Source organism: Quercus robur, chromosome 5 (genome assembly GCF_932294415.1).
Source record: "Quercus robur chromosome 5, dhQueRobu3.1, whole genome shotgun sequence".
Classification (NCBI taxonomy): domain Eukaryota; kingdom Viridiplantae; phylum Streptophyta; class Magnoliopsida; order Fagales; family Fagaceae; genus Quercus; species Quercus robur.
In genome coordinates this window covers 41,171,475-41,182,917 of record NC_065538.1, presented here as the reverse complement: position 1 = coordinate 41,182,917, position 11,443 = coordinate 41,171,475, and the positions used below count along the sequence as shown (strand labels likewise).

The 11,443-nt window shown below is 32.9% G+C and overlaps 1 protein-coding gene and 2 non-coding genes across 4 annotated transcripts; all 3 read right to left on the bottom strand.

Annotated features, from left to right (window-relative positions):
• Positions 1-2,914: 2,914 nt before the first annotated feature.
• On the bottom strand, positions 2,915-10,438 carry LOC126725946 (rRNA 2'-O-methyltransferase fibrillarin 2-like). 2 transcript variants are annotated; one of them, XM_050430971.1, is made up of 8 exons: positions 10,278-10,438; positions 9,453-9,769; positions 8,771-8,866; positions 8,577-8,654; positions 8,264-8,440; positions 3,888-3,956; positions 3,235-3,416; positions 2,915-3,056 (listed from the first exon to the last, which is right to left on the bottom strand). In XM_050430971.1, the coding sequence occupies exons 1-7, from the start codon at positions 10,291-10,293 to the stop codon at positions 3,240-3,242; spliced, it is 930 nt and encodes a 309-aa protein (XP_050286928.1). In that variant the 5' UTR covers positions 10,294-10,438; the 3' UTR covers positions 2,915-3,056; positions 3,235-3,239. The 2 variants fall into 2 exon arrangements, with proteins under 2 accessions (XP_050286928.1, XP_050286927.1); XM_050430970.1 differs by having other exon boundaries at positions 2,915-3,416.
• On the bottom strand, positions 7,230-7,304 carry LOC126732026 (small nucleolar RNA snoR60). Its single transcript, XR_007659217.1, has one exon. It is a non-coding gene; the product is annotated as a small nucleolar RNA snoR60 (small nucleolar RNA).
• On the bottom strand, positions 7,399-7,470 carry LOC126732025 (small nucleolar RNA snoR60). Its single transcript, XR_007659216.1, has one exon. It is a non-coding gene; the product is annotated as a small nucleolar RNA snoR60 (small nucleolar RNA).
• Positions 10,439-11,443: the final 1,005 nt, after the last annotated feature.

The following is an 11,443-nucleotide window of genomic DNA, read 5'->3' as shown; positions in this document are numbered from 1 at the left end:
CTCTTCCCACGAAACAATGCCTAGTGCACCGGAAGGTCATTGAAGAGGATAAATGTGATTTTTGTGGAGAGGGTGAGTCATCGAGCCATGTTTTGTGGGGGTGCAATGTCGCAAAAGAAGCTTGGAGCGAGACATGCTTCAAGCTGGACAGTGTTGACAGCCCCCTAAAAGAGTTCCTTGATGTGGTTTGGTTGCTAATGGCTTCGCCAGGCGAGAAGGATTGGGAGAAGTTTGCGGTTACAGCGTGGCTGCTTTGGAACAACAGAAATGCTGTCAGGTATGGGGGCAAATGCAAGAATGGGAGGATCATTGAAGGGGAAGCAAGGAGGTATATGGAAGAATACCGTGCGGCTTGTCTGAATATGAGCAACAAAACCCAGCCAACCACTCGGGGCAAACATTGGTCCCCGCCTCCTCAAGGTATGTATAAAGTGAACGTTGATGCAGCGGTGTTTAAGGAGCAGGGGTGTTGTGGTCTTGGAGTGGTCATTAGAAATGACAGAGGCCAGTTAATGGGGGCTTTATGCAAGAAGGTGGCTGCTCCCTGGGGAGCCTTAGAGGCCGAAGCAAAGGCTGCTGAAGCAGGAATTTTGTTTGCTTGGGACCTGGGTTTGAGGGACATTATGATGGAAGGGGACTCTCAGCTGGTTATGTTGGCGCTAAGGGGCTCCAGTCTCCCTGCTTCGGTCATCCAAAAAGTGGTTGAAGGCTCTCAGCGATGCCTTAGCCTCTTCAAGTCTTGGAGGGCTGATCACACCAACAGGAATAATAATAGGGCTGCCCATGTTCTTGCTAGGAATGCTTTAAATGTTGATGATTGTGTCATATGGGTGGAGGACACTCCCCCTATTATTGAACTCCAAATTCAAAATGATGTACTTTTAATGGACCTTGGTCCGAATCAATGAACTCTGTTATATGTTTGGAAATCAAAAAAAAAAAAAAAAAATGAAAGACACCCTGTACAGCATTATACTTCTTCTTTTTCTTTTTCTTTTTTAATTTAAGGTAGGGTTACTTCTTTTTTCTTTTTCTTTTTTTTCCTGGAGCAATCCAAGGCTCACGGATTACATAACACTTCCAGATTAGGTTCACATGGAAAATTATAAGAAATGGTAACTCAGCAGTTAAGGTTGAGTTCAGGCAATGTCATATCCTCATGGTCATGGTCTTGGTCATGGTGGTACAATTTTATTATATAGCACGAATGACTCACACCAGCACCATGATGCTGAAGCCAGAAGTAGTATAATTGAATCACTTACTATAATCCTATGCACCATCCTCAAATCTTTTGGGGAAATCATTTTTTAAACACTAGTTTAAGTCTTTAATTAAGATTGTAAAAAATTAAGCTCTATAGTTATAAAAGTAACAAATTAAATTCAAAGATTTCAAAAAGTAACAAATTAAATCCCATAGTTTCAAAAGTAACCAATTAAATATTGAGATTTCAAAAAAAAAAAAAAAAAACTTTTGTTTATTTAAGTGGAATGATTGTTTTGGATTTTGAAAAAAGATTTTGATTTTTTTAAAAGGATAGAAAATTTAACATTTTTCATAGAAGACGAGAATTTTAAAGTTTAAGAGTGGAAAAAGAAATTTAGTATAAACTTTAGTGTAAAACAATATTTTAATTATTTTTTTTTTAAATCTTGAATAGCTTTTTTTTTTTTTTTTTAATCAATCTAAACAAAATTTTGGTTTTTCGTTATTGAAAAACTATTTGTTTTCCCTAACTTACCAAATGCGTTTTTTACTTTTGAAAAACAATAAGGCAAACTTAAATACAGTACCTTATGTATTGTTCTTTAAGTACTCTTTTTAAAAATCAGCAACCTATCTAATTACTTAAGTTTACAAATGGCGTTAACAGTCATCTGTATCTCTCTTTTTTCCCTGATAAACCTGATTGAGTTTGGATCTTCCTCACAGAAACTTGCATATAGTTGTGGATTGAAAGGAATTAATTTCCAGATTTCCTCATTTGTATAAGCACATATACAATAAAGCAAAGCAAACAGGTGTTTAGTGCTATCACAGAATTTTATTTTGTACTACAATCACTGGATGATGTGTTGTTATGTTTGGTCTGGACTATTAAGGTTGAGGTTTATACTAGAGACCGGTCAGATTTTTCGGCTTCTTAATGAATCCTTCTTGCTAGAAAAAAAAAAAAAAAAAAAAAAAAAAAAAAAAAAAAAAAAAAAACCAACAAGGTATAGACCTGCCAATACCACAAACAAAGTGAGTTTCTACGACAGGTACCAAAAGGATTAAGCTTAATTTATGGATGAAAACAAAGTTTTTCTCTAAACTAATTTAGAAAGAAACTCTTTTTACTCTTCGTATATCTTTATATTAAGTGTAAAATTTGAAAATCTAATCATTAGATTGAATTTTCTTATTATATATTTCATGCTTGCAAAATTTTAAGAAAATCAAAAATTAATTGTTATATCATCAATCAAATGTTAAAATTTTAAGTTTTTGTAATCTAAAAATGTGTATAAAAAATAAGTTCATTGATCGAATAGTAAATGATATCTAATTTGAACAAAATTTGATATGCATCTTAAGAATATAAGAAACATGAAATTCAATGGTTAGATTTTTAAAATTCACACCCAAAAAAGAGATATATGAAAAGTTTGAAGAACTTCTCTCTAAACTAGTTTAGATAGAAACTTTGTTTTATGCATGAGGTATATCATCATAAAAATAATTTAAAAAAAAAAAAAAAAAGAAAAAAAAAAGGCCAACAGATTCATTGAGCAGCCCTTATCAAAGGGCTACTAGAGTTCAATTTCTCATTCTGCATTGAGATCAACAAGAATTACTTCATTGTAATTCATTCATGCCAATAACAAACAAACAAACTTGCAGAATCAATGAAGCAAGAGAATTTGTAAAATGGCTCAACTGAGGTTCACATCACTTGAAAAGCCAAGCAAGCAAAGAGGCCTGAAATGTGATACAGAACATAAATAATTACTTCCCCTGAAATATGATTATCCTCACCTCACATCAGCTTTTAACGAAAACACCAACAATTCCTATAGGAAAATAGGAGAGAAGAGCAAAACAAATTAATAAAAGAGTATACCCCAAATTGAGCGTCCAAGAAAAGAGTAGATAGAACCAAAAAAGAAACCATCAAAAGACCAGTCAGCTAAACATAGAGTTAAGATTCAACTTATAGGCATCAGCTTTTGATTCTTTTAGATGGCCTACATTTTCTAGGCGGAAGGTTTTGATTTTTTGGGGACACGGTAGCCACCAACCACACAAGCATGGTCACGCTCATAAGGTTCAAGGGTAACTTGTTCAAATGGTTTGAACTGATCCTGCTTTAGCTTATTCACTTCGCTCTGAAAAACGGCCACAGCAGGTTGTGTGGAATCTATGCAGTTGGCCTGAAATGTTCAAGCAGATAACATCAATGTGAAAATTGTTACAGAAGGAAAACTTCTACTAATTTCTTAATACTGTTTCTTTGAAATTGCAAAGTATGCTTTAAAATATTAAGCTATAGACAGATCTAAAAAAATAAAAAAGGTGGTAAACTCTAATTAATCTATTGAGGATCCATAGCTGACCCCAAAAATTGGGACTAGGGGCTTGGTGTTGGCAGCGGTTGTTGTAGACAAAGATCATACAAATAAATAAACATATGTCAATTATGTCATTATAAGTCCAATTAGATCATTAGGCAACCCCCATCACTAGTCTCAAAAATGTGCTTATTATTAGTCCCATCAAATTCTTTGGCAACTTCGATTACAAAAAGGAATACAAGTTCCCATCAGTTTTTCCCAATCATTTTTACATAAGTGAGCTGACACTTAAATTTCAAGGTGACACATGGGAAAAAGGCATATACAAACCTTGATGGAAATTACAAAATGACCTCCAGCTTTCAGAAAATATGATGCATTCAAAGCGAGAATTCTTGCCTGCAAAGTGAAATATAAAGCAAACTAATTCAGATAAAGCCAACAAAGGGGCAGGCGGTAGATAACAGTCCCAGCATCTTGGCCAGAGCCATCTCCCTAAACAAGTGATCCCACAGAGAACCAGGCAAAGAAACATAACCAAACTAAAATGGTTTTACACTGTAAAAACATGTATGGGCAGATGGAACCCAATTATTGAAGCCCCACACTGAATAGCTATCATCCAGCAAAAATTTGAGGAACCAAAGCTCCAGTTCATGTACGAACTATCCATGATCAACTTGAGTGGGAGTGTGAGGGAGTCCGTCTTTCGCCACATATAACTAAGTTAGCTCTCTATATACATACATAAAAGGTACTGAGGTGTAATGTAACCCTGGCAATCCAAAATTTTAAATTCAACTTTAATGTGGACAGAATCTTCAAATTAATTTATGTAATTTATTATTTTTGGTATTTTTATGTAATTTTCGCTATTTTAAGTTTAGGGCATTTATTTCCTCATTTTAAGGTGCTTTTAATGCTTTTTAGGTCAAATTTGATTCATGTTATGGTTAGGTATCAATTAGTAGTTATTTTATAATATATTTTCTTGTCTGTTAAATTTTATAGAGCCATAAAATAGGCCCCTAAGTCTGTACACGTTTTTTAACAAATATTCAATCAATAAAATTCAGACTTTTGTCCTTCTTATTTTCTGATGGATTCCAAACCCTTTCTCTTTGTGGATTCAAGGAAACCTTGTGAATTCAAGGAACCCTCATGGATTCAAGGTTATTTTCAGAAGCAAACGTGTTTGCTTCTTGACGCTTCCGCATCCTGCATTAGTTGGTATCAGAGCCTTGACTTTATCCTAGTTTGGTGGCTGACGTATGAGACAGTAGCAATTCTAGTGACAAAAAACTTAGCAAATATTACATGACATACATCTAGCACTCACAAATATCTATGCTAAGATGCCATCGTTAGAACATGGAAACAATAGGGATAATTGTCACAAAGACATAACTCACGAGCAATCTATTGATAAGCAAATTTCATATAAACCCAATAAAAGAATTGCAAGTTTTAATCTTTATTTTTATAAAGAAGATTTTCTTGATTGGTTACTTGATTTAGACGATTTATTTGACTTCGGGAATATTTATTATAAGAGAAAAGTTGGACTCGCTTTGTATAAACTTAGTGAGTATGCCTTACGTTGGTGGGAATGAGTACAATCTGATAGAATCCGACAAGGTAAAGATAAGATTTGTTTGTGGCCAAGGATGAAAAAGATGCTTGCTATCAAATTTTATCCTTTGGATTGTGAAGAAATCTTGTTGTATACAATACAAGATTATTATTGGCTAAGAAGTTCATATTTAAATTATTTTGAAGAACCATATATTCCACTATTAAAGGAAGAATTATATGTTGAAGAAAATACTTTTCTTGAAGAATATGTAGAAGTCAAAGAAGAAAATATAGAGATTTTTGAGGAAATTAATGAAGGCCTTGTTATAGAAGAAGAACTTGAAATCAAGATTGTGGAGGAAATTAATGAAGACCCTATTATAGAGAAAGATCTTGAGATCGAGATAGTAGAGACCATTAAAAAAGAAATTATAGAGAAAGTTGTCAATGATCTCAATAAAGTCAAGTTAGATGATTGCAACGTTTAAGCTCCTATTATATTGGTGGGAGGCATCGAAACAAAGTATATTGATTTTATTGGGGTGGAAAGATTTGATTTGATCATTGACTTTTATTTGGTGAATATTTTCAGTTGCATGAAGATCAAGGGACAAGAAGTTCAAGTTGCTCAATTGATCACTTTCAAGTTTGGTAAGAAGTTTGGTAAGAATACAAAGAAGTTGAAGTATTCAAAGTATTTGTTCTCTTGGCATTGAAAGATTTCAGATTTCAACTATCAACTCGAAAACGAGTTTGTTTCAAGTGGAGGGGTCTAATGTAGGACAGAATCTTCAAATTAATTTATGTAATTTGTTATTTTTGGTATTTTTATGTAATTTTCGTTATTTTAGGTTTAGGGCATTTATTTCCTTGTTTTTAGGTGTTTTTAATACTTTTTAGATCAAATTTGGTTCATGTTATGGTTAGGTATCAATTAGGAGTCATTTTAGAATATATTTTCTTGTCTGTCAAATTTTACGAAGCCCTTAAAAAGGTCCCTAAGTCTGTACACGTTTTTTAACAATTATTCAATCAACAAAATTCAGACTTTCTTCTTTCTATTTCTTAGTGGATTCCAAACCCTTTTTCCTTGTGGATTCAAGGAACCCTCGTGGATTCGAGGTTATTTTCAGAAGCAAACGTGTTTTGTTTCTTGTTTTCTAGAAGTAGACATATTCTACTTCTTGACGCTTCCGCATCCCGCATCAAACTTTGATTTTTAGCATTAAATTTACAAGATATAAGAGAGAACAAAACACAACTCTGATAGTTAATATATAGACATAAGAAAAGCATTTAATAACTCTCTTTTTTAAAGTGACAATCATTTAATTACTCTCGAACAAGAAAAAGAACCACAAACATAAAGTATTCATAATATCAGATTCAGAAAAAAGAACCATACAGGGAAATGAGAAAAAAATAGTATGCTAACAACAATTCAATACAATGGAGTTGGCTACCAATGTGAAATGAGAAGACACACAAGAATTTATGGGCAAAACTTATGTATAGTTCCTTAGGTGTTTTACTCTAGGTTCCCCAATTAAATCTAACCATTTGCCTTACTGGCCAATGCACATCCTTGTGTATCAGCTTCCAAGGCCAAACGTTCAATTTAATTATAGAACCTAAGCTACATCACTAAGAAGTTGTACTAAGTTTACCCATTAGTTATATATTTAGTGATGTTAGGGCTACCACAAATTTTACACCCTACAAATTGATGTCTCAACTTTTTAGCACAAGACCAAAAAGTAACTAAAAAATTATATTTCATATGTGGTCGATGTAGCACCAATCACAATCACTGTCATGTTTCAGTTTGTAAGCAATTTGTAGTAAAATTGGTAGTAGTTTTAGCATTTTCCTATTATATAAACGCATTTTCCTATTATATAAACGATGTGGACTCTGACACCACTGAGTTTGACTAGTACAAGGAAATTTAGCCATAAATGCATCTTTGAGCCCAGTAAGAAACATGCAATTAAAATATAAGAACATAAAATGAGAAATATATATATATATATATAGAGAGAGAGAGAGAGAGAGAGAGAGAGAATTTCTATCAAAAAAAAAAAAAAAAATTATAGGAGCATCTGAACTTGAGCTTGCATCACCCATAACATCATCATGAAGGGGAATGGCCAAGTAACTCATCATTTGCTCATGATAGTATACTAGATTAAAAAAAGAAAAAGAAAAAGAAAAAGCTATATATTTGAGCAGATATGATAACAATAAATAAAAAAGACTTCATAACAGCATCAGAAACTCGAGCTGACATCACCCTATTATGTCTTGAAGGGGAATCCGAGTAACTCATCATATGCATCATAATATAAAACAAGATACAAAATTTGAAAAATGAAAATAGCAATTGTAACACAATCATAAAGCTTAGGTTTCTTAAATGCCTTTTTAATTTTCCAGAAGAGAACAAAAAGGAAGTATCATTGGGATACCAATAAATAAAGGTGGAGGTGAGGATGTGGGTTCAAGTCTCATGGATGTGTGTATAACTTAGTAATAAAAAAATACCATTCAAATAAGATCTCCCAAGGTCCCATTAAGAAGTTAGTATGATTGAGATCCCCCATTAAAGAATGAAGACAGAAAAAACAAATACAAAACACATGCATCCCAACCCCAAACAGCATATAAAGTAGTTCTAAAAAAGTTCCAAACAAGAACCATACATACATATATATATATATATATAAATCAATAGAAACTCTATCAAAAAGAGAAGAAACTCAAGTACACAGGGACTCATGCAGTATACTATAAAGAACTACAATCTAAAATTCATATAGAAATAAGGACCATCTTCTGCTAAGACAAAATTTAATTTTTTCTTAAATGCATGAAAAGCAATTGAAAAGATAGTTGATCAAGGAACTAGAGCAGTAGTTATTAACAGAAACATAGAACCCAGCAAAAAAAATAGATGACAGAAACAAGGAACAAAGCACATGCACTGATGCATGTCCATGGGAAATTTCACATGCATTACTAAAGAAAGTGCTCTTGCCACCACTTTAACATTATGGTGCTATCCCCTTTTATCAATTTGAATATTAGAGGACGAATTGAACATGAAACATGCAAGGAAGTGATGAATAAACCTGATCTGGTTGAGCAACATCAGAAAATATCACATCCACCATGCCTACCAACATTCGGTACTTTGAAGGATGTCTAGCATCTTCAATGATTGGGATAACATTTGTACGCTTCTTTGCCATGTTAACCAAGTCTCTACCACTTCTATGAGAAAACTCCACAGCATAAACAACTCCAGACTACAGGTAAGGAGCAAAAGTTCTAATCAAGTCTTTTCAATTAATAAACTTTTTCTTCTGAGAAAGAATTATTTTGATGGCAATCTAAGAGACCCAATAAATAAAAATATACTACTATTTTATATAGATCACTTACAGGGCCAACAATGTCAGACACATGAGAGACGGTGGTTCCAGAAGCAGCCCCAAGATAGAGAACCCGAGCACCGGGTTTCTTCATTTTAGATATTAAAACGTAGAGAAAAGAGTTTGGTTATGGACAGATTTAAAATCATTATATCATTGAAGCACAAAAGTGAAATAAAATTAAGAAATCAAGGAGAAACTCACAATCCATATTTCATCAATACCACCAAGAATGGCAGCAGCCAACTTTGAACGAAATGGGTTCCAAATCCTGTATTCAACTTTTGTTCCGTCTTCATTCTGTGAAGGAAAGTAAAATTCTTAAAGTCCATAGATCTATACTAACAAATATTTAACAACTATGAACACAAAATTTAATGGTTGGCATAAAAGCAATAGTCTAGAGATGCTGCAAGGTATGATTTCATGATTAACCAATAAATTACAGACAAAACACTTTTTCAAGTACATTATATAAATTTCCTTTCACACAGCCAGGGGTTGACATTGAACCAACTTATTTTCTTTCTTTCTGTGCAAATATGGTGCTTTCTGCATATTCTTAGCATCACCCAGCATATATTTAAGTTCCAGCCCACCTTTCCTAGAAAAGGTTAGTTAAAACTAAGAGTTATACTCAATAAAACACTAGCCCCATTACTTATACAAAACTTAATTATTACTAAGCACTTGATATTCTCAAAAACGCATATACAAGAAATTCTGCACTACATTGATGTAACTGCAAACCTATTAAGAAAACGCTTTATGCTTTGAAAAACAAGCAAACTTACAATATAATTGCAGCAAGTCAAACATTTGATGATCACAAGAATAATTAATTAATCAAAAGCACATGAAAAGATAAGTGTTGCACTAAATTGACCTGCAGAGATATCCTTTTCTCATTGTAGACAGCTTCACCAGGGACCAAATTCTTAGTAATAATAGCATCTTCTTTACCCTTTGCAATGAATACTCCTTCATGTCTATGAGGCTCAACGATAACCTTGCTTCCACCTTTCATTCCACCTCTACCTCCTCCCCGGCCTCTTCCACCACCTCGGCCACCACGTCCACCACCACGGCCTCTCATGGCACCACCTTTATCAAAGCCTCTTCCACCTCCACCTCCACCACCTCTGCCTCTACCTCTCCCTCCATCACTCCTACCCCTGAATCCACCACCACCACCACCACGACCTGCACAAGATCACCCAAAATCCAGCTCAAAGTTAACAATGCCTCGTATATGGTGAAAACTAAAAGCAATCAAGATGTTAAAAAATGAAAGCTTTCCCTTTTTCTGATGAAAAAATGGACAATAATATATATAAATTATGTTAAAGAAAAAGAATTTTAATGCCATCCTCTCAGCCATAGTTGTCAAAACAAAAATCATCTAATGAATTGATTCTTTTTTCTTTTTTATTATTAGTACTGTGTATCTCAACACGTTTCTTACTTTGTACAACGCATGAAAATCTAAAAAAATTAAAAATATAAATCAATATTTGGGTTTTTTTGCCCATGACTCTGTTTTCACAAACTCATTCGTTATATAGCCCTCATGTTAATAAGAAAGCGTAATAACAGACAAACTGGGTCTAACATTTTTTTGTTGTTTTAGGCAAATGTATAAGCTTTCTCAGAAAAGAAAAAGTACAGGGAAAATAAGAAGAAGATAGGATTTATGGGTTTTGTTTGTTACCTCGAGGGGGTCTCATTTCTGCTGTGACTTTGAAGGAAATGTGAGACAGTTGGGGGTTAAGGAAACTTATGTCAGCGGACCTCTTACTCTTACAATGGAAACATATACGTGAGGTTTTTCTTAGGCGTTTGACGCGCTGTATTTTGCAGTGGATTCACTTTTTATTTTTTTAAGTAGTTATCGTACACAAAAAAAAAAAATTTCATGGAAATAAAAATAGGAAATACTTATTGCGACACAGATTGTTTTGGACAAATTACAGTAAATTCACTTATGATTAGACCTGTATTTAATTTTATCTGTACAAATTTACAATAAACTCACTAGTTGTTAGACTTGTTTTTTACTTTGCATACCAGTGTTTAAAACTTAACACTTTACCCACCTGAGCAGAGCCGGCCCAACCTAATTTGGGACCTATGGCAAAAGATTTATGTAGGGCCTTTTATATATAAATATTAATTAAATAAAATTATTTAATATTAATCAAATTAAGGTTAATTTGATGTATTAAATACATAATTTAATGAATAATACTAACTAAAACTCAGGTTAATTTCATATAGAGTGTTGAATATCATAGTTGAAAAATTAATTTAACAAAAAGAAAAAAAAATTAAAAAGAAAATTAATTTATCTAGATATATAACGATACATAGTTAATTACATTTATAATCTAATTTATAATCTATGTTATTAATTGATGTGCGGTTTTGTAGTAGATTAGTTTACAAATATTAAAGTTTCAAACTATTAGGAGAGATTAATCATCTGATTCAATCCAAAAAAAAAAAAAAATCATCTGATGATTTAACACATTTGCAAATTTTTTTAAAAGCCTTGTTAGAAATATAAAAGGAAAATGCTAAAGGTACTATAAAATGTTCACAATATAATGTGACAATAACAATGATTGATAAGTTTTAATAATGTAATTAATGAATATTTAAAATACTTTTTTGTGATTGGTAACGTGTCAATTTGTAAATTTATAGTAAAATTTGTGATATCCCTAACATCACTAATAATAAAAAGTGCACAACAATTTGAAAAAATTCATATTTTTTATAAAAATTGAGGCATTTTACAATGGGATGAGAGCCTTTTTTGTAAAGGGTAAATTTTTTTTTTTGTGGTGGGGCCCTAGGCCTAAGTTGCCTAGGCCT

What these genes read in the sequence shown, in the direction of transcription:
- LOC126725946 (XM_050430970.1), bottom strand. An exon ending in AGAAAAGGATATCTCTGCAG is followed by an intron (nt 8,867 to 9,452) that starts GTCAATTTAGTG and finishes TTTCCTTCACAG; the next exon opens with AATGAAGACGGAACAAAAGT. An exon ending in ATTTTGTAATTTCCATCAAG is followed by an intron (nt 3,417 to 3,887) that starts GTTTGTATATGC and finishes TGAACATTTCAG; the next exon opens with GCCAACTGCATAGATTCCAC.